This window comes from Diadema antillarum, unplaced genomic scaffold (genome assembly GCF_040938485.1).
Source record: "Diadema antillarum isolate AM-2024a unplaced genomic scaffold, OU_Dant_1.0 seq00001329_RagTag, whole genome shotgun sequence".
NCBI classification, from domain to species: domain Eukaryota; kingdom Metazoa; phylum Echinodermata; class Echinoidea; order Diadematoida; family Diadematidae; genus Diadema; species Diadema antillarum.
Window position 1 is genome coordinate 164798 of NW_027272099.1, and position 23675 is coordinate 188472.

The 23675-nt window shown below is 38.7% G+C and overlaps 1 protein-coding gene across 1 annotated transcript; it reads left to right on the forward strand.

The window, feature by feature from the left end:
• Positions 1 to 4398: 4398 nt before the first annotated feature.
• LOC139708359 (amidase-like) lies at positions 4399 to 18501 on the forward strand. The gene is made up of 9 exons (XM_071620316.1): positions 4399 to 4477; positions 5380 to 5519; positions 7095 to 7295; positions 9453 to 9527; positions 9963 to 10131; positions 15897 to 15959; positions 17169 to 17269; positions 17785 to 17971; positions 18254 to 18501. The coding sequence occupies exons 1-9, from the start codon at positions 4399 to 4401 to the stop codon at positions 18469 to 18471; spliced, it is 1233 nt and encodes a 410-aa protein (XP_071476417.1). The 3' UTR covers positions 18472 to 18501.
• Positions 18502 to 23675: the final 5174 nt, after the last annotated feature.

Sequence of the window (23675 nt, forward strand, 5' to 3'; positions counted from 1 at the left end):
TCGAACTCGTGGACCTGTTTCACGAGTTTGAATCTGTACGAGAACGGCCTAGACCGGTAACCGAGAAAATGATATAACTTTGTACAAACGAATCAACATGTGTCTTTTGGTACACACGGTGTATAGTTAAGTGATTGTGTACAACCTTTGATCTCTCCGGTAATCTCTTAATGGGAAATCCCTTCCTGACGTTTATTTTGTATGTAAGCAGAAAAAGCAGAGAAGCAGGGTCCACCGTAGGGAAATATCGGACGAGCATGTGTGTATGTATTAAAGGGTGTGTACAGTTCTGGTCGAGGTGAAGATTTAGCTTTTAACGTTTTGTGAGATATTCAGAAACCACTCTATGAGATGTCAAAGAGCATGCGGTTCTATGGGTATCAAAAGTTTATTCGATGAAAATCGGTTTTGAAATGGCTGAGATATCCAAAAACAAGGTGAAACAAAGAGATACTAATAAAGTTGGGGCATGTCGCCTTTTATTATTAGCACTTTTTTGGATATCTCAGCCATTTGAAAACCAATTTTCATCAAATAAACGTTGAATCCTTCTCAAAATTACATGCGCTTTCATATTTCATAAGAGGCTTTTCATTATCTCACTTAGGAATGTTCAAAACATGAATCCCTACCTCAACCAGTACTGTACAGTCCCTTTAACTATTGTTTGCTTTTTATTCTTCCTTATTCATCCCTTTGTGTAGTAACATGGCTCAGCGAATAGTGCCTTCACCGGGTTATAATATTGTAAAACCAGTTGGAACTTTTTTTTTTAACTCAATGATTACTGTGTATTCTTATGTTGTTTACGGACGTATTACATTATTACGTTTTGAGTGATCCACGTATTACAAGCCTTGCTTTTCTAGTGGATCACTCTGTTTCCCTCCTTTTGTCAACCTTTAAAAAAGTATGGAGTGATGTTAGTAGTTATTCTACTTTGCTGTTATTATTGCGTTATGTATTTTCCTTTTCAAACTGACGAAATAATGTGAAAGTGTAATGCATACTTGCATTTTGTCGTAATCTTTTTTTGGATATTGGAGGGAAATGAAACTGAATTGAACTGGAAAAAAAAAAGTTATGAGTTGTAAAAGTTTGAGATTGGAGATTGAGACAAACATACAAATCTGTTTATGCAGTGCAAATGCACGTTGAATTGGATTGATACTTGATACCATCAACATCGCTAAGTTCCCAAATAGATACGATACGTGCCATATATCTCTATGATCATTTCTCCTACACGTATATTCTCTCTTAATGACTTGGATCCACCCAAAAGGTTTTGATTTACACCACAACCGAGCACCGGAAATTTAACTTAATGTTTCATATTTAACACCCGACCCTTTTTTCAGTGTTATCGTGTTGATAAATTAAGGAAAGACATAGCGGTGTTGGAAAATACCTCTCTCTAGACTGAACTTAGCTTGCATATTACTAACAAAATAATACACTGTCACAGGGAAACATGCAAGTTATGCTCGCTGTCTAGGTGAAAGTGCATTCGCTGGGTTGTGCGGGTGTGTGACGTGTAACAATAGACTGGTTTAGAAACACATTAAAATTTTCATGTATGCCTTTCTGACGATGGTACTTCTTGATAGCCTGAAAGGTTGCGCGAGATTTGCACGACGTGGCAACAATCAATGTATGCAAACTGGATTCCAAGTATTGAAAAGTTTTTTTTTTGAGGTACAGTTTAATAACATTATCTTGTGACTACGTCAGGACAGAAGAAACAGATTTGAACATGTAACAAACCAATGTATTCCAGGTGTTGTTGTTGTTGGTTTTTTTTTTTTTGCCGTATAGGTCCATCCCTATAGCCGATAGACCCTTTTTTTGTAATTCATTACAATCAGGGATGTTTCTGTTCCAACACAGCCTAGTATTGAAGCATTTTATTCACCGGCTCCTCCCATTAAGTTCCATAAGCAGGAATTAGCTTAGTGGTTGTTAAGGGCAACTCTTGTGAACAAAGCATGCATAAAATCTCAGTAGAGAACCGGTGTATTTGCTCCACACCAATTAAAGCCATTCATCTCACCTTTCCTTGAAAAAAAAATCTCTGCAATTTTCTTTTGGGGGAACTTGTAGGCAAAGATCACAAATGAGACAATGAGAACTAGAAATGTCGCTACGGCGACTGGTGTATGCCTCCGCCATAATGCATGGTTCTCCTAATAGGTCTATAGTACAATGTCTTGACAATGTGTGATGACAGTTTCACACAATTGGCAAAATATGAAAATGACAGGTTTGCCACAAATGTGCTGAATGTTCACTTTCCTAGAACTAGGTTCAATTAGAATGAATGATTAAAACGTCAGAGAGCAGGTATTTGGGGGAACTGATGATTTTTACTTGACTTTTGACCCTTTTATAAGTTTATGCACTGAGTAATTTTCAAGGTATTGAGAAAAAGTATAATTTCAGTATCAAATGGTAAAAAAGTATTATCTAAACCTGGCCTTTGACCTCTGACCTCACAGTTCCAAAGAGAATCACTGTTAGGTAGAACATGCATAAATATGTAAGTTTCATGATAATACCTTGAGTTACTCTTGAGATATGGAGGAAGAAGTGCAATTTAGCACTTTCACTTGACCTTTGACCTTTTGACCTTTGACCTTTTGGCAAGAAACTTCCCACAGAATATATATTGGGTTATACATGCATACATCAAGTTTAAAAAAAATCCTTCTGGCATTGCATAAATATAAGGAAAGTAGTGATATTTTGAGGAGTTGACCTTGACCTTTGACCCCCTGACCTTTGACCCATGACCCAACTTCCCTAGATAATCACTGCCCATCGGTACATGCATACATACTAAGTTCCATGAAGACACCTTGAACCATTTGCGAGATATGGAGAAAAACATGAAATTTCAACCTTTTTTTTTCACAAAATAACCTGTGACCTTTGACCTTTGACCCTAAAATCCAAACAAAGTATCATCCCCCCCAGGATATACCCTCATACCAAGTTTGATGCAAAACCACCTCACGGTTCTTGAGATATCGACAAAAACAAAACGGGACGGACGTACAGACGTACGGACGGACGTACGGACGGACGGACGACCCGAAAACATAATGCCTCCGGCCACTTCGTTGGCGGAGGCATAAAAATCAGCTGTTCAAATATTTTAAGTGAGCTTTCCTATAATTTTCAATGTTAATTTCGGTTAATAAGTGTGTTCATTCGCAACTGAAGATTCAGATAACAGAATACTCGGTAATCCAGTCGTATGTAGTGCGAGCCTGCTGATATCGATCATAATTCACTGCAGATGTGTATTGATAATACGTATGATCAAATAGTTTCCGTTCACAAGTGTGTTAATCTTGGAGGAGATTGCTGGTTCTTTGGTTGGTATTGGGGGGCTGCCCCGACTTTATGAATATGACAGCGGATTCGGATTCTTCTGCAGCAACAAAAATGTCGGTACTCGTGGCAATTTATCATCATTACTAACCCTTTGGAAGGGACTTACTAAACAAACAAACGAAGCTCTAAATCCCAATGTTGCTAGCACAGAAAGCATTTGAATTTCTTAGGAGACCATGTAAACTGCAAAGTGAGGTGTTCCTGGAACTCACCAAGAGCCCTCATGAAATAACTGTACTTGATTTCGATGTATTCTCCTGTAACCGTCTGAAAGGTGACTCTCTGTATCGGGACCAGTCGGTAGCCGCGCCAAGTCTTGGAGAACTGGAAGCCATCTCAGACAGGCACAACCTCGGTCTGAAAGGCAGCGCTGACCTCACCGACTATCAGGCCGCCATCGCAGATACTCTGACGGTGATCTGCGAACTCGATAAGTTAGAGGTGGAGTCAGTTCTACCTGTCAAGTATCCCAGGACCCCGGGCTATCGGCCAACGGGTGCCGAAAATCCGTACAATGCCTGGCGAGTATATTGACAAAATATGAATAAAGAAAAAAATTGTCTAAAGTGGACAGATTACAACGGTGAAAAGCATTAAATGCGCCACAGGATACCCAAATTTCCAGTTGCGTAGAGTCAGCACAGTGTGTTACTTTTTATTCCAAACGTCACTACACATACAATCTCTGACAATTGACATAAGAAGGTAGCACATCTTACTTTCATTTAGCCTATGTTTCCTGGGACTTTTATCACTTCTCTGATTACCCAAACTATAATTACGCATTTGATTACCCTGGAAAGATACAGCGCTATTAAAATCTGTTTGTAATGCTCACATTTACTTTCGTTCTTCGAGCAACAATGCTTCATCATCATGAACGAATTTTCACTGTTATCGTTCAGGACGTACAAATCGACAATCAAGGGAGCAGCTGCCGGGAAACTTGCGGGAAAAAGCGTCGTCATCAAGGACTCCATCGCCGTGGCGGGAATCCCGATGATGATGGGTTGCCAATTCCTCGAGGGTTACGTTCCCGACTTTGACGCGACGGTAGTTACTAGAGTGCTGGACGCAGGTTTCGTATTCATACCAATATCGTCATATTGGATAATAATAATGATCATGGAGAATAATATATAAAGTTAGGACCATGGGAGTTGTTGGATTTTTTTTTCGGGGGGGGGGGGGGCGAGCGGAGGGGGTCTTTATTTTGTGTGTGGTGTTTTTTTTTTTGCTGTTGTTGTTATTGTTGTTGTTGTTGTTAGCGTTGGGATGGGTCCAGAGGTTTGAGTTTGTGAGTGTTCCACCCCCTCCCGATATTGCATGGGTTTTGTTGGTCCCTTTATATTTGTTTTTTTATATATCTAGTTTTTTTCGATGCTGCTGCCCATGTTATTTAATTAGGGAGCTTTAGATTTGGACGTGCGGAAGTTTGAGACGACGCTTGCGCTGGACGTTCTCCTCTCCTCTGCGTCGTGCTGAAAAGTAGCTTCAGATTACGCTGGGACGCAACGTATAAAAAATAAAATGGCGCCCCCATATGATCGGTGCATGAAGTAGTTCTCTACGTTGTAAACTGTGCGGACGTAAGAATAGCCCAGCACGCGTAGTGAAAACTCAGGCGACGCAAGCTGAAAATAGATCGACTTGACGCACGCTTCTGCACATGCTCAAAACATTTTTTTTTTTCTTCTGAACGTCCCCGTCGCGAAAATCTAAAGCTCCCTATTCTCCTGGACATTGCTGGATGCTGTGGTGAGAAGGGATGAATCATGCCCATTGCCCATGCAGTCGCTGTGGATGTTTTACCTGCGCCTGTGGGATTTCGACTGTATTTAAAGCACATTGATCGCAAGAGACATGTCACGGAAACCTCCAACCTGTATACTTCAAAACTTATAAACAATTCAACATTGAAAAGTATCTAATTTACCACACGTAGTATACTCTAAGATTGTACATCACTTCACACCGCAGGGGGCGTTATTCTCGGAAAGGCCAATTGTGAAGAGCTCTGCAATTCGATGCACAGTATGACAAGCGCCAGCGGACCAGTGCTTCACCCTTCTGTTACTGGTCACTCTCCAGGTGGATCCAGCTCCGGTTGCGCCGTCTTGGTAACCATTTCCCTTCCGTAAACCAATTATGAGGCCACAAATTATACGCTCCCTTCCTAACCCTATAAAGACCAAGCTATTTTGACCCTTCCAGGCCCAAGGGGGAAGGGTACATTGTGCCCCCCATATAACTTCTTTCTTATTGATGTATCACAATCATATTTGGTAGAACAGCTCAAACTCTACATGATGTTTCAATATACCATGTTACACATCGAGGGCGCTATTCAAAACGGTATCATAAAGAAATACATAGCACTATACAATGCTAAAGTTATTGTTGTTCTTTATGATTTTTCATCCCCAGTATTATGTCTTTACTTAAGATAAGTCGTTTCCAGATTTTCAAGAGAAAAGCCAGCCTAACTTCATTACTATTTTTGTTATGGTTGATATATCTCAAGGTCACCACATGGGGCGCTATTCGCACATTGATTTATACAGAAATGCATATGAGACCCATGTTATTGTTTTGGATAAGGACATGTATAGCTATCCCATTTATATTTCCAGAATATTGGACTTTTGAGGTTTTATATGTATATAATAATGAAACAAATGATACTACAGGCAAAATGTGTGTAATAGATTCAAAATGACACAAAATGAAAGAGTAATCCTTGGAATACACTGGTTTTTTTTTCAATTATCTCTATCACATCTATTATCTGATGCCTATGTCACATGACAAATAAAGGAAACGACAAGAACATTTCAGGGTTATTCACAACCATAATTACTTCATATGTTGGTCTGTTAGCAAATTACAGCCATAAAAATCCCTATTTCATCGACTTTTATTCACAAATTATTATATACAATATTTATTCTTACACTGAAACTGAAACAGCAAAACACGCAAATTCTGACAAACATGGTTGTCAGTTTACGGTTGCGATGGCCAACAGCAATATTGGACATGTATACTAGCTATAATATCAAAATGTTTGCAATAAAATTTAGGATAAGTCACCAAATTTGGTTGAAATTGGGTAAAGGTCGCAGGAATCAGCAGATGAAAATTTGGTAGGAGGCACAATATGTGCCCCCTTATAATAGGCTTTATAGAATGAAGGGTTGCGCTCACGTCTCAGGTCTTTCCAAATCCCCTGGTTTGTGTGTATTCCTTAGAAAAGAGGATTTGTCTTTTCTTTTGATTGACTTGATGTTTTCACGAACCATAAGAAAAGCATTTTGAATTCATATAATTTTCTTTGACTTGAGAATGATTACCATAAATTATACAGAAGCCAGAAAATTTGCATCCTAAAAAATAGTCGTCAAGTTCCGTGTATACCAACACTTTTTTTTCCGTTCGTATAATGACAACGGGGTATTTATTCTGCACAGATGGATAATTTGCAATAATTTGAATTGACCATTAAAGAAGAAAAAAAAAACCCCAAGAATTTTCTTGAAATTGGAATCGTTGACGATGACAGTAGCTTTTTTTTTCGATGATGTGATAAGGTTTTGAGAGACCGACCAGTTCAATTGCAAATCCCCTGGTTCTACCGTAATGGTGACAATTGATCTGTCAACTTCAATGACCACTGGCCTTTCTCCAATCCTAAGCTCGCCACGAAGGAGGTCGATATCGCCATCGGAGGTGACCAGGGCGGGTCGGTTCGGTCACCGGCCAGCTGGTGCGGGCTGGTTGGATTGAAGCCGACCTTCGGTCTCGTTCCCTATACCGGCGGTGCTTCCCGCGAGTTTGTGGTCGATTATCTGTGTCCCATGGCACGTACGGTTGATGACTGTGCGTTGATGCTTGAGGTATTGGCTTTGATTCTTTCTTGATAAGAATGATGATTATAATGAAAAATCAAAATGACAAATATCACAGTACACATGTATTTATACGAGGTCATCGTAGGCGACATCTTCACTTTTTTCAGTGTTTTGTATTGCTTGTTTGTATCTTTGAGTTGCAGTAACTTCATTGTATGATTTCTATGTTGTATTTTTATTATACAATGTTATCATCACGACCATGCTAAAAAAAAAACACCTTTGATAGCTGATATAGCAAGAGGTATGTATATTTTTTTACAATTGTTTAATAAATAAACTCAACTCAGCTCCACAGTCATCATCATTGTATAGTGAATTCGTCAAAAATAACGGTGCTCAAAGAGATTCACATTTTTACCGCGGTCACTACATTACGCGCAAACAAGCGGGGCGTACACTTCATTCCCTTGGTATTCCATCCAGGCTGAGTGCGACCACATTTAGGATCAACTTCTTATACCGAGTAACCATTCATTGACGTAGGAAGGTGACACCACCATAGGAGCGTTGCGGATGCTGAAGCAGAATTCGAATTCTATACACCATTCCGTTGAAAGCGCGTATGGCGTTATCGACAAGACAATGATAGAGTCCCTTGGAGCACAACACTTATATTGTGTTCAAGGCACACTATGGATAATCTGTTAGAGATGGTCTCATTGATGGATTCGAATGGAGACGATCCTGCAACTCCCATATATTTTCCCTTTGACCATATGAAACTAAACAACACTAGGGATAGTCAGTCACCAAGCCTGGACATGCATTGCAGTACAAAACAAACAAACAAAACAAGCAAACAAATGTCCGAATGGTGTATGATCCAAACGGTCTTGTACCTCATTTTTAGTAATGTCCACCCCTGTATTGATTGACAGGTTACCGAGGGATACAAAGAATGTAATGATGACCACAGAGAGCAGTTATATCAACCAATGACACTGCCTCAAAAGATAAATGGCCACTGAGAGCAGTCAAAGTGAAATGACGTAATTTATGTCCTTTGTTCTCTGACAGTCACAGCTATTACGGTTTGAGCTATCTCCACGCGCAGACGATCGGTTTAAGGCGTGAGAATGCGGCTAAAGCGGTGTGACATTTGTGAGATCTTTTACATGCTTGCAACGAAAATTGTTTTGTGAAATAATAAACTTCATAAAACAAATCTAGAATGGTCTGTCAATTTTGTTTGCGAAGTAAATTCAGAAGAAAAAATACTGAATGCTCATGTTAATCAAACCAAGCATTACATTTCTATCTGGAAACTAAATCTCTATAGTGTTTGCTTCAGAGCTACCTCCCCACCACCATGCTCCTTGCATTCCATGCACGCTACGTGAGGTCGATTTGATCTCGGAATGAATTACTGATCTTCATAATAAAGGGGTTTTGTTTTATGTTTTCCTTTTGTTGGGTCATTCATGAAGATTAAAATGGCAGATGAATAATCATGACATTGAAGGATGAAAAACAGAATGAAACAAATGTTTAGTACAAAGTTTGAGAAGAAATGGATTGATGGTATTAATACATCGACAAGACAAAATTGTTGCAGTGCGAGAGAAGCTAATGCCTAAGTCATTATAAGTTTATGTGGGAAAAAACACATGAAATTCCCGGAAGGTCAGTGTCTAACTCGTAAAAAAACCCACAACAACAACAACAACAAAAATACGTGAGAACGTCAAAATTAGGTATTCCGATGTAAACGAATGCTGGACGAGATCTTACCGCGAGTGCAATTGGCAATTTGTACACGGAATAATATTCCTATGTGCACAGGGCTCACATGGCGCTAAGCTAATCGGTGCTACTAGTATTACTTAACTGACAGGATTATCCCCATTGTGATGTCATATTTTAAGAGGAATACTCTCCAAGTTTTTTGGAATGCCTTTCGAATTCTGATGCAGGTGGTGGAAATTCGTCACGAAAATATTTCATGATATTGCCGATTTCAAATACGGATTTCAAATACGAATTTACATCTTGACAAATATAAACTTTCCAAACATTATTCTTTTCTGATCTCAGACTTGAAAAAAAAAAACCACAAGAGATAATCTAGGTCTCGATTAAACCAAAGAGCTAGTAGCTCTTTGATTAAACGAACTATTTTGTATTTCACATCCGGTACAGGTCATTGCTGGTTATGACGATGGAAAGGATGCAAGGCAACCGCGCGATCTAGTCGTACCCAACTACACGGAACAGGTATTTGCTGGGACGTGATTGGCTGAAGTTCCATCCATTCACGTCATTTCCCCTGAGAGAAAACATTAGTCATGATGCATGCATCTTCTTTCTAAAGTTATAGAATCCATTGGAATAAAAGACGCAGGTAACTAAAACCAGAAAATCATTCATTTCATTTGTCTATGTCTAGTCCACGTCTGTCATGTCTACGTACCTCTATCTGTTCGCCACACATTATTTTCTATAAAGTCTCTCTTTGTCTGTTTGATCTCGCTGTTTCTTTATCTATCAACCGACCGGGCGTTCCCTCTCCGTTTTTTTTTTTTTTTTTTTTGTCTGTCACTGATAGGTTATCTGTCTTTGACTGTCTGTCCGTCTCAGGATGTCTACATGTCTGTCTTTGCTTGTTTCCCTCTGTTTGACCGCCCGTGTATCAATATGTTTGTCTGTCAGCTAAAAGATGTCGACACGAGTGGGTTGCGCATCGCTCTGCTTGAGGAAGGCTTTGGACACAAGAATTCGAACCCGGAGGTCGACAAACTCATTCGACATAGAATTGGTTTGTTTGCCGCAGTGTTCGGCTCCAAAGTTGATGACGTATCTATTCCTCTTCATAGTGCAGGTATCTGACCTGGAGCCCGTTTCATAAAACTTGTCATTAGTGACAACTGCCACATTTCTATGACAAATTTGCTCTCAGCCAATCAGATGCAAGGATTTCAGTAGCTTGTCACATCTTTGACAACTTGTCACTGATGACAAGTTTTATGAAACGGGCCCCTTGACTTGATTTTATTTCTCCTCAATGATCGGTTACCAAAATAGTGTGTAGTATTCTCAAATCATCAAATGAGATCACAACTCCACCTATGTCTGGCCTTCCCTCTCATCCTTCATCAGTCCCACGCTTCATCACACATTGAGCTGTCTAACCGCCACCTCGGGTGCACGTCACGAGACCGACACCCACGAATCATACAGCCCACAAGTCATACAGCTCACAAGTCATACAGCCCACCAGCTATACAGCCCACGAGTTCGACACTGAGTAAATTAAGCCCATGAGTTCGACATCAAGTAAAATATGCCCACGAGTTATACAGCCCATGAGTTCGACATTTCATTACGCACAAAAGGCTCACGAGACCGACACTAAGCAAAGAAAGCCCACGAGACCGACACTACACTTAAAAGGCTCACGAGACCGACACTAGGCAAAAGAGGTTAACGAGACCGACACTAGGCAAAAGAGGCTCACGAGACCGACACTAGGCAAAGAAGGCCCACGAGACCGACAGGATGAACAGCGCCACCTATAGACCAATTAACTGTATAGGGTGTCCAGATAATGGCATAAAGAAGGTATAAGAGATGGAAAAGGAGAGTTGCTAGGGGATTACCCCGTCAATTGCTCTCCCTCACCCCCTGAACGGTTCAAGATCTTTAATTGTGTTTGCATATGTGAGTGTTTGTGAAAAAAAAATTCAGTAAAGTGCATGAGATGTTTCAACATTACTTTCGACAATGCCAAAACAACCTCGTTTCCCTATCTGCAAAGCCCATACCGGTATACCTACTGTTAGAAAAAAAAATAAAATGATGTGGACATTCAGATCAACCAACTAGAAAAATACCCAGATATGAAATGAAGTTCACTGCAAGAAAATTATTCACAAAATGGTCAATGTTGTAGTGCACGCCTGCTTTATATGATATGGGGGGGGGGGCTGGTCATCTTCAAAGGTGTTGAAATAATAAAAAAAAATCACAGAAAATCATGTAATCGTCAATTAAGGCAGCGCTAAGAGTTCGGAAAAAGAAGATGGATCCATGAAAGTAACTTTCCTATTTCATGAAAAACGTGCTGTTTTGAGAAGAATAATTTTACAAACACAAGGTACTGAAATCGAGGTGAATCGCTGCGATAAAAAAAGTTTTCATCCGTTGAATTTCATACATTAAAGTTAAAGAGAAAATTACAAATTGAACTCTAAGCAGGCGGATAAAAGCAGGCAGAAAGGATATTCAATAAGGCCTACTTAACTTGTGAAGCGAGAAAGAAAAGGGTGAAAAAACTTAGATCCTGTCTACCGTCTAAGTAGAAATTAGGAAAGCCTATTAAATATAGCATGATGGCATCTAAAAGTAAACCATTCATTGTTCTTGTCCTCTATCACTTTTTCATTCTTTTTTTTTTGGGGGGGGGGGGGTCCTATGAAGAGGACAATTCTATTAAAAAAATGGTAACAATTGATGTCGCTCCCCGTAGCGTGACCGGACCGGCCCCTTAAAGCCACACGTGTAGAAATACATAATTAATGTCGTTGATATGTAGATGGTGCTGTTATTAGTTAGTAACAATCTTTCGGTGGACAGCGTAACGAATTTGCACCCGCCAGTATGTAATTTTCCCCTTAATGGAACACCCTGTACAGGTACATATTTGTAAATGACATGTAGATGGCGCTGTTCATCCTGTCGGTCTCGTGAGCCTTCTTTGCCTAGTGTCGGTCTCGTGGGCTTTCTTTGCCTAGTGTCGGTCTCGTGAACCTTCTTTGCATAGTGTCGGTCTCGTGGGCTTTCTTTGCCTAATGTCGGTCTCGTGAGCCTCTTTTGCGTACTGTCGGTCTCGTGAACCTTAATTGTGTAGTGTCGGTCTCGTGGGCTTTCTTTGCTTAGTGTCGGTCTCGTGAGCCTTTTGTGCCCAGTGTCGAACTCATGGGCTGTATGACTCGTGAGCCGTATAACTGGTGGGCTGTATGACTCATGGACCTATTTTTGGTGTCGGTCTCGTGGACCGTATGACTCGTGGGTGTCGGTCTCGTGGGATGACCCCGCCACCTCGCCCAACCCCCACAAAAAGCCATACATACATACACATCCTTCCACCACCACACCGGTAGGGCTATCCAAAATACCTCTCCTCCTCATCCTGATACCATCGAAGTATGCAATATGTAAATGATCATACATAAGCATATATACATGCCACAAAAACACAGAGGACCGCCATACGTTCCACAGAACTTGCCTTGTTTGTCGACCTAAGCAACAGTGTAGTATTTTTTTTAAAGATCAAATGTTAAGAAATGTATGAATTTATTCAACAGATAGGTCGAAAACAATGTAGTCTGCATTAGTTCACCCCACAACATTGATTTGTATGTTGGAATAATTCGTTAATTGATCAAGACATCCTACCCATTCTCCGTAATTTTCACACCTACGTATATGAAGTTTGGGACCTAGGCCTACATTTTACATGCTACTTTTTCCTCTCACCTCCCTGTTTTTATGCAGGCCCCATCATACTTCTGTTACTTCATTCTATGAGACACCTTTGTACCATAATATGACCATTAAAATTCATGTTCAGCAGCTGTTCAGTGTATTCTTTATTTGGTGCAAAAAGACATGATTGTAGATATCTTGTATTCTTATCTAATGCATCAATGTCAATGAATTTATTATTCCTTCGAAAAAGAAAAAATGGAAATATGGAAATTAATTGAACTGAACTGAACTTAACAAAATATAAAAACAGAAACAAAATTTGTACCTTCATTCACATGACTATTTTAGGAAATTGTCAAAATGTAGCTAAAAAAACCCTAATTTCTTACCAGTGATGTGTTGATTGTTTCAAACGTATACGTGTGAGTATACTCAAATGTGTAGTTTATGTCTGCCAAAAGTGTAAACAGAAATACCTCAGAATGATACTGTTAACTTTAAAAGACGGTGACTCTAATTAGTCTTCCATCTTGAGATAAACGTCACTCTATGATTTGCACTGGAGACACCAATATAAGTACGTATAGAGAAGGTGGATTAGGATACATTCACGGTGACGAAGTAATAACGCAGCATTCCGTTTGTATATGTTAAAGGAAGTTTACCCTTGAAAGGCTTGAAGCCTGGCGGGGGAATATAAACGCAAATCATATCATAGTTTCGGTTAAAGGGGCATGCCATCCTGATATCATATACTTTGTATATATATTACAAATCATATATTCAACAATGATTTCCCCTTACCTCAACTATGGAATTCTAGCATGGGGTAATTCGTCCAAATTTTTGCTTGATTCGTTATTCCTTCTTCAAAAACGCGCCATCAGAATTATCAATAACGCCGGATATTTATCTCATACAAATGAATTTTTTCACAAGAATAAAATTCTGAAATTGATTGATTTGTTTGATTACAATCTAGGTATTTTCATGTATAAATACTCAACGAATGATCTTCCCGATGTTTTTCTTCACATGTTCAAAAGAAACTACTCAGTTCACAATTATCCCACCCGCCAACGGGACGCTTATCACCTTCCACGTACTCGCACAATTTTCGCGATGAAAACAATTATGTATGCGGGACCGAAGTACTGGAATGACCTCCCCCCCTGAACTCAAAGGTTGTTTCTCACTATCATCCTTCAAATGCAAATTAAGACAGTATTTATTGAATAATTACGCTACATCAGCTCATTGAAATTCTGTTTTGTGCTGTCCAGGACTATCCCGTTATACTGTACTCCAGGGTTGTTGTCATGTTAAACCAGACTTTAAGAGCCCAGCTGTTTGCGCCCTTAAATTCTATCACTGTGTTTATGTATATTTTTCCCTCTTTAAAGACGAGGAAACAGCTGGTATTTCACATTCTCACTGCACTGCAACTGGTTGTTGAATGTCTTTTTTTAATGGATTTGCAGGTGCATTTGTTTCCTTCTTAATACACGCAATGTACACATTTCTAATACTGTCTGAACGGTATCATTGTTATTACAACTATATTAAGTCATATTGTATTGCCAGAACGACAATGGTTCATCCGCCTATATACAGCATGTGGCTTTTCCGACCCCTAACCTGCACTAGAGAAGAATTTGCTATATAACTGTATATTTGTACTTTTTTATTTTGTTTTTCTCTTATGTTCCGATCATTGTTGTACCCGTGCTCCCCTTCTCAATCTTAAACTCGTTTTTAACCGGGACCTACGTTCAACAAGCTCGCTTTTAAGTAGGTTCCTTCATATTTCTTTAGCATTCATTCACAGATTCCAAACTTAACAGATCGACCACTATTATGTTTCATATATTTGCAATATTCTATGTATGTCATGTATTTCATTTAATTTTGTTATATTTGACGTAATTTTTCATCGAGAAATATGAAAATAAATTGAAATTGAAATTGAAATTTGTATAAAACAGTCAAACACACACACACACAATATGAGCTGTAAAAGTTTAGAGAGTATAGACAAATAAGAAACTCTGGGTAAACTGAGTGTTGATCAGCTCTCCATTTGGTTTAAGAGCAATAATTCATCAATTTTATCATTCTTATCCAGCGAAACATTTTCTCCCTACCTGTTCTCGGCATAAAACAAGGGTATTACATTATAGTTTAATCCTCTCATTTCTCTTTTCATACAAGCTAGGCAATACACGATCAAAATTGAAAAGGAAAGATTTGTCACATATTATATATTTGTCACACATTATATATAAAAAATGCTTTTAAACTGTTCATATGTATCTTAAAGAGCAAAAATTACACTCTTATTTCACTTTTGTCTAGCATGGTGCCATAGGAAAAGCAATCTTACAAAGGATTTAAAGGACAAGTCCACCTTCATATACATAAGGATAGAGAGAATGCAGCAATATTAGTAGAGCACATCAGTGAAAGTTTGAGGAAAATTGGACAATCCGTTCAAAATTTACGAATATTTTAAGTATCTGCGCAGTCACTGCTGGAAGAGAAGACTACTGCAGTGTATGATGTCACATGCGTACAACTATATAAGGAAAATAAAAAGAGAATTTCACAAAACTTTACTTTCTGAATAAAGTGCACATTTCTTCGACTTGCTACTGACGTATGTTAAGGGTGATATTATTCCCCCTGCCTTCTGAAAGAGAGAAGTCGAGTGTTCTTTTGTTCTGCGAGAAAAATGGGAATATGTTGAATTTTCTTTATTCTTTCTTTATATCGTTGTACTCATGTGACATCACAAGCTATAGTAGTCTTTTCATCCAGCCGTGACTGAGCAAAAACTTCAAAAATTCATAACTTTTAACGGATTGCCCGAATTTGCTCAAACTCTCACTGACGTGTTCTACTAACATTGCTGCATTCACTCAACCCACATGTCTATGAAGGTGAACTTGTCCTTTAAGGAAACTCGGAAGGCGGTTTTTCTTGACACTCAAGCCACAAGCCTATTTTCCCCCCACCGTGATGACTAGAAGTCGGTAAAAAAGAAAACAAAATCCTCAAAAAGACAAAATTATTATTAAAGAACCATGTGTATATAGTGCTATTTGTCGACCCCTCCCCCGTAACTCATCTGTTTGTTCTTCACTATATTTCTAGGTCAAACCATCGGAAAGGTGATTGGAAACATTGGCGGTATCGACGCTATTTTCTCCACCGGTGGTAAGGGTTATTCTGTTAACCTGGTCTGTTATGATACTATTAACTAACACGAAATTACCCCTACTACTACTACTACTACATAACAATAGTAGGCTTAGTAGTGGTAATGTTAATTATGATTAGAATTATAGCATTATTACACTATTGCAACTGGTAGACAAATTGTCTTACATCGACTTAAATAAGCACTGATTGATCAATACAATGTATTTTAGTAGCAGCCATGACAAAAGAAATCATGTGCATAGATACTCGGCCAGGATTCAATCCTACGACCTCCTGATCTCCTGACAGGCGCCTTTTTTTGTCCATGTACATTTGATGTTGAGCAATTTGTCTGTCAAGTTGCAATAAAAATCACTCGACAGGAGAATTTCATGAGTTTGAATCATTAAACTATATCATTATGGTTCTCAATATTATTATAATGAATATTGTCATTATGATGAGCATAGTGGTAATAAAAATAATGTTCAATCTAATCAAAGATATCACATAGATATATCTTGTTCATCCATGATAACGGTCATAGATTTAGCATATCTACAAGAGACGGACCTGCCAGTATCCTTAACAGGCACTGCCGATTTCCCATTCATGAACTGGAGCAAGTGGAAAATTGTAGGAAGCTATCTTATGATTAAAAGGTAGCGCATGCCAAGCAAGAGCTATACATACCAAAGATCTCCTGGTTTTAAAAGTCAGGAGTTTAGTCCACTACACCGGGTAATGGACTACACGAAAAGCAATAAGAGAGTTCGTATTCACATCACTAGAGGGAAAGCACAGGGCGGAGCAATTTCATGATAAGAATAGCATGGAATGTTTTCCTAAAATATCATCAAGCTAAGGACACAATGACTTATCTACGAGATAGGTAGCGCATGCCAAGCAAGAGTTTTTCCTTATACGAAATGACATCAAGCAAAAAACATATAACAAAGTTGTGTTAAGCTAAGGGTATACTCCTCGACGTTAGACACATTCTTCGTTAGGGCCCTAACCATCGTTATTAACCCAGTATTGGCAGGTAACCATTTTATTTCATTACAGAAAATGTTCAGAGACTCATCAACTACATACCGGTGCTTCCACAGTGTATAGAAGATCATAGAAACGAGAAAGGAATGCATGATTAGTGTTTCATATGACCACACATTTTGCGTATACAAGATTCGTGGAAGATCTTGCTGTCATTCCTCCCCGCAGGAGTGGGGCTACATCACACTGGCGTCTACCCCACCAGCATGATGCGGGGAGTGGCATCCGGACTGGCGCTCTATGCCAGAGAAATGCATCCGTACAACAAGGTGAATTTTAAAGACACTGAGCACAGAAGCAGAGAATAGAGGGGGGGGGGGGTATGGGATGGAGAGAAGGGGTTAGAGAAGAGCACGCTAATGACTTTACACCCATCCATTAGGAATAGTAAAACGAGTAGGCCCTATTTAGAGATTATGGACTACACTGTCATGAGAAGTGTAGGCCTATATATTGTATGAGTATATCATATATAAATATATACATATTCATAACACATAATGTAGAAAGAGACAGAGAGTATGTGTGTGTGAAGGTGCGTGCGTGTGTGTGTGTGTATGTGTCAGAGAGAGAAAGAGAGAGAGAGAGAGAGAGAGAGAAAGGGGCGAAGGTAGATGCAGAAAAGTATACATGTATAGAAATCAACAGATGGAAACATAAAATCTAAAGGTAGAGAAACCAAAAAAAAAAAAAGAAAAAAAAAAGGAAAGTTCCAGTACAATTACCATGCGAGTATTTACTTTCGCGAAGTCTTATTCTAAAAATTTTTCGTCGCATTTTGCAGATGCAGATACTAACTGGTAGCTATCTGAAAGAAAACAATTACCTGCATCTGTACGGCAAAGCCCAGAATCTTCGGCGGCAACTCACAAGAGACTATGATAAAGTACTGGAAGATTATGATGTCATTGTCATGCCGACTGTGCCAGTCACAGCTCCACCTCTGCTGAAAAGTGACGCTTCTTTTCGAGGTGCGTGGTAATCCTGTTGTTCTACTATATATTGTATGGAAGATGCATGCATTAAAGCTCTACTTGTGTGTATTTGTGTGTTTTGTGTGTCTATAGTTATCTGCTAAATAGAATGCTTTTCAGACGAGCGCGAACTGAATTCAATACCAACGAAAAAGAAACTGACGCAGTGACTGCTTAAGAGAATAGGCGATATCAATTAGTAATTTTGCATGTTGTAAGTGGGCTGTGTTTTTTTTTCGAAGGGTAAAACGTTTTCCGCATTCTTGCTTGTTTCTGCAGAGCTGATGGAATATTGCGCGGATGTCGAAGTGAATCTGAAGCCAGGCAACCTTACCGGCCATCCATCCATCAGCATCAATGCGGGCAACCTCGGGGGCTCCCCGGTCGGTCTCCTGCTGACCGGCAAGAAATTCGGTGAACTTCGGCTCCTTCAGATTGCGCGGGCCTTTGAAAATTTCGTTGAAGTGAACGCAAATCATATTGAACACATTAAATGAAGTACTGAGGCCTGTGAGATATTTCCGAAAGCTAGGGAAAATTAGAAAAGAAACTTGCTGTCATTTCAGCTCGGAATAACTAATTTTTTACATTCTTAGTTCTTGGTAAATATTTGCAATAATATGAATTTGTCTATTTTTTGTGGGAATGGAAGGAGATCGAGGGTGATTGTTATTCCTTATTAAATCTTTTCCAGTGGTAGTGAAGCGTTTCTTACATGCAAACACCCCTTTGCTCCCCAGTATGACTCTATCATAGGCTAATGCGGTACTGAGGTTGCTGGCACGTACCCCTGACTTTTGGAGTGTTTTCCTTGAAAATCATTCTTTTTTAAAAATATTTTTTTTCCAGTATTCTGACTAACGTATGTTACAGATGATTGAATTTTAATTCTAAAACTACATTGATCCCCTCCCACCCCTCCCTCGCTCGTGTCGATTGGTGGGTGTGCTTAGATGTTAGATTTTCAAATAATTTGATCTGAAAAAGAGAATTCATTCAACACGTTAAGAATTTTGAATTGAGCTGGTTTTTTTCTTTCAATTTAAAGGGATGGTATATTATTGGTTGAGGTGAAGATTCAGCTTTTAATATTTTGCGAGCTACTTAGATGCTAGTTTATGAAAAGTTAAAGAGTATATAATTCCAAGAGAAACTCAAAGTTTATTTGATGAAAATTGGTTTTGAAATTACTGCAAAACAGAATGATCCAAATAAAAGTTGGGTCCCACCTTTTATTCGGATCACTTTGTCTTTGATATCTCAGCCATTCTTGTATTCATTTTATTAGGATCGCTTCTGGGGATGTTTAAACATTTCAAGACCATTTTTCATCAAATAAACTTTGAATTCCTCATAGCTATATTCTTTCATATTTCATAAGAGGTTTCTCATTTTCTCCAAAAAAAAAATCATCATAAAAAAGTTGGAAACCAGAAGCCCTATCTCAACCGAAACTGTACCATCCATTTAAATGATTAATCATCCTAATATCGTCTTACTTTTTATTGAAAATTTTCACAATAGTATTTCATAGGTGTACATCAAATCACTGAACTTTAATTCTTAACATGCAAAAGCTCCCTCGTATGCAATCTTATAACTATGATCAAAATCTACAAAATCATCTACAGTGTAGGCCTGTGTCATTTTTTTCCCCATGGTTATATTCATCAAGTTTTTCTTCCGAATTACATAATCACTCCCATCTATCAGCATGTATTTAGTATGCAAGGAGTAATAGTGCTACTATTACACTCATTCCAATGACTATAAAGCAAGGAAGACAATGGAAAATAAAGGTATTGTAACGCGACAGTGTATAGAACGATATCCCGCTGAATTAGACACAAACATTGAATACCTCATAGTTTTCTGATTACACCTACGTGCAGTACAGAATGTGTGAAAATGTCGATTCGAACAAAATTAATGTGTACACAAGGTCGGATTCAATACAAATCAAATCAATTCGAATTTTATTTTCACTCGTTGACCAACCATAACAAGCACCTCACTCTTTGTTAACAAGGGATGATATTAAATGGGTTAGTCAAATACCGGTTAGTGATTGGCTAAACAGAGTCACGTGATGGAGGTACATTCGTTATGTTCGCCCATGGGCGAACATTCTTGGTAATGTTCTCCCATGGGAAAACATTTTCACGTAACAAATGACAGAAGGCCTAGGACCGCGCGCGCACAGTGAATTGGCTCTGCGCGAGCGAGCGATCGAGTGCGTTTGCTGCATGCATGCTGTGGTTGCAAAGATCGTAGGCCTACACTGAATCTCTACGATCTTTGGTGGTTGACGTTGACGTTGACGTATTTGATTAACCCATATGATATAACAGATGATGACTTTTGTTGTCGGGAACATGTACCAAACGTTCCACCCTCAGGGTTTGAAATGCTATTTCGGGAGGCTATAAGTCCCTCGACTTCGTCTCGGGACTTATAACCTCCCTCAGTAGCATTTCAAACCCTTCGGGTGGAACATTCGGTATGTTCCCTCCCCCGCCAGTCATCATCTATATAATGTAGCGATATATTGTGAGATAATCAGTATGTTATACAGACGTTATAATAGCAAAATGATAACAAAATAGGATGGAAAACGAGAGTGTAAAACATAATACTTTCAAATGAATAGAGTGAAAGATTACACGAGTTTATAATAGGAGTTTTTTTTTTCACAAGGTATACCCAATCAAACTCGACAGTTCAACTATCCACACGTGCTATTGTAGCATTTTTTAAGTATGAATAGTCACTCATAACGTACAGGCATAACAAGCTTTATTGCCAAAATAGAGTGTTGGTATGAAATCTATAACTGCACATGAGATAAGATATATTTCATGTCTGATAGAGCATTTTCTGTTTTTGCATGTACTTTCGATACGTCTTTCGGCAAGATTGTTTTTTTACAGTATACCAGAACTCAGCACGTGTCTAGGTAGTTCATATTTTTCAACAAAATGTTGTTTTTGTTTTCTTGTACATGTATTTAAGATACCACCGATTCGTACACATTTTTCTTACTTTTTGTCAAACGTGTGTTCGGTGTGTAGTATCGGTATTGTTATCAAACGTACGTATTTGTTGTGTACAGTGGACTCCCATCTAATTAACGAAGCTCTCGGGACCGGCAGTTTTCTTTCGTTATATCGACATTAATTTGTTTTATAACCAAACAAACAAACAATGAAATACATAGAGCGAGTAATATTGTGGCCCGAATTTTCACTTGATCGTTATTAAAGCAATTCCGTAAAAACTGTGTTTGTTATAATGGGAGTACACTGTATAGTGTACACTGTATATCGGTGGCGTTATCAAACGTATTTGTTCGGTGTGTAGTATCGGTAGTGTTGTCAAACATATGTGGTTGGATTGTAGGATCAGTAGCATGGACACCCTCTTTATTATTGGTTGAATATCTCTATCTTAGATTCACACTTGCCCTATCTATATCAAATGCAATAATTAGTAGATCACGTTTTCCTAATAAATTATGTCAAGTCATTCCTCTTTTGATTCGCTGATACTGTTTAATGAAAAATGTTCCTCGTCATTTTCCGAGGTCCGCGAGATTGCTTGAAGAATCCTTGAAAAAAGAGACGAGAGAGAGAGAGAGAGAGAGAGAGAGAAAGAAACAGTCAATGTTCTTATGCACCTTTATGATCAGTCTTAAATTTTCACAACCTCAATGACGGGCATAAATAAATCAACATGAAAAGCATACAATACACAACAAAGTATACAATAACAATGCAACATTCAAAAGAACTAACTGAATAATAACAATATGGATTAAAATGACTGGTTTCCAACAAATTATAACCACACTTTTTCTCTGTTATGCCTATCATAAACGTGCAGATCATCATTTAGCTAATTATGCTTCAGCGTGGTAGGACCTATAAAGTCTTTGTTTATTGCATCAACAGAGACATCATAATCTAGATATCGTATACATGTAATACCTGACAGAAACGTGATGTTTATAAACATTAATTTGTATGTATTTCTAGACATTAGAAGGTTCAACGTTTTCAGAGCATTCTGTCCAGACGAGTAATTGGTACTAGTATGTAATTTGAAATCTTCCCTTCCTGAGCAAAAGCCGAACATTTAAAGAGAAAACTAAAGTCACCACCTTGATCTCTGTTACCTGAACAAAGTATACTGCACTGAGTGTTTGGAAAGGCAGATGACGACCCTCGGTTACAGGTAATATATGATTTCCACATCTTTATCAGTATAAGCTTAAACGTTAAGCATAAGCCTATCCTGTTAAAAGAACATTTTCCTCCTTAAACATTCTAAGGCTGAGGCGATTTCATTGAGCCTCTTCTGTCAAATTCTGGCTGGGAAATTGGTTAATTCAAATAGAATCAGCCCAATTGTTTTCAGTACAACAATCAGATCCCATTATTCAGGTTAGACATTTCATAATTCTCCAAAATTCTCTTCACCTTAACCACCAACCTTGACATTAAATATTTTCAGCATGTGAATGACGTACTTTGATATACTGTACTAAAAGCCTATATTATATTTTTGGAACCCACATCCTACAAGCTTTGTTTTTTAGTGGGTTCCTCATATTACACGTCAATTATACGTCCTTATACTTTTTGTGCAATTTTGTTTCAACTGACCATTGTGTTAAAGACATTTCTCTTTCAAAATCAAATGGAATATAAAACTTGTATGAATGTGGGATATAGAACATGAATAAAAAAAAGATTATAAATAGACGTTTATAATATCCACGCGGTCCCAGGCAGCAATGTGAAGCCAACGTTGTATCGAGGAGTGATAAACAACATCTTACGAAAGATTGCAGCTCATTTTTCTATCGTCAAACCACGAGCAACTGACGAGAAGAAAACTAGCAGACCCCTTAGTTTCCTAATGGTGACAAATTGTAAACTTGCTGGCAGTTGAATTACTCATTAACATGGGATGAAGGCAGGAAACAACTTTACATAATGAATACATTCCGGCAAGTAATATTGTTTCAAATTACCCGTTTAATATGATTGGAATGACGAGGATGGCTGCACAGAAGTAAAAAGTAACCGGAGCCATGCCAATGCTCACGGTGTAGGTGAATTGTCCTTCAACAAACAAAAAGGAGCAGCAGGTCGACAGTGATCGTGCCACGGCCAAATCAAATCAAATCAAATTAACTCAAAGAATCGTGAAAAGACAGTCAGCTCTATTCACTAAGGTTGTTAGCAATATTTGAAGTCAGTCATACAAAGACTCCACTGACTGTGGAACAGCTTTGACAGATAAACGTCTCACCCAAAAGTCTGGCGTTATTCTAGTAATAGCGCATGCCCATTTCACAATTCTGGATCTGCAATTACTAGCGACGGCGTGCCACAGTTTCTTTTTTGACAAGCACTCGCAGTCGTGGCAGGCAGTTGCAAGAACCTGAGGGGGTCGTAAATGCTCAAAAAGTCCCTTTCAAAATATTGGTCTGACAACTTGTCTGAGGCATAATCATGCTGGAACAAGCTTTTCGCCATCAATCTCATCAGGTCGAATTAAGGCATTTACAAAGGCGACAGATGCCACAAAAAAAAAAAGCGAAAAGAGGAGACTGATGAGTGTGAGACCATGCGATCCCCCGTGCGATCGGAGACTAGTGTGAGTGATCGTGTGAGTGGGCCCGCGAGTTGCATCT

Excerpts from the sequence above, each read along its gene's own strand:
- LOC139708359 (XM_071620316.1), top strand. The coding sequence starts at position 4,399 with ATGATGATGGGTTGCCAATTCCTCGAGGGTTACGTTCCCGACTTTGAC. Across the intron at positions 9,528-9,962 it reads TACCCAACTACACGGAACAG|CTAAAAGATGTCGACACGAG; the intron begins GTATTTGCTGGG and ends TTTGTCTGTCAG. Across the intron at positions 10,132-15,896 it reads TATTCCTCTTCATAGTGCAG|GTCAAACCATCGGAAAGGTG; the intron begins GTATCTGACCTG and ends CTATATTTCTAG.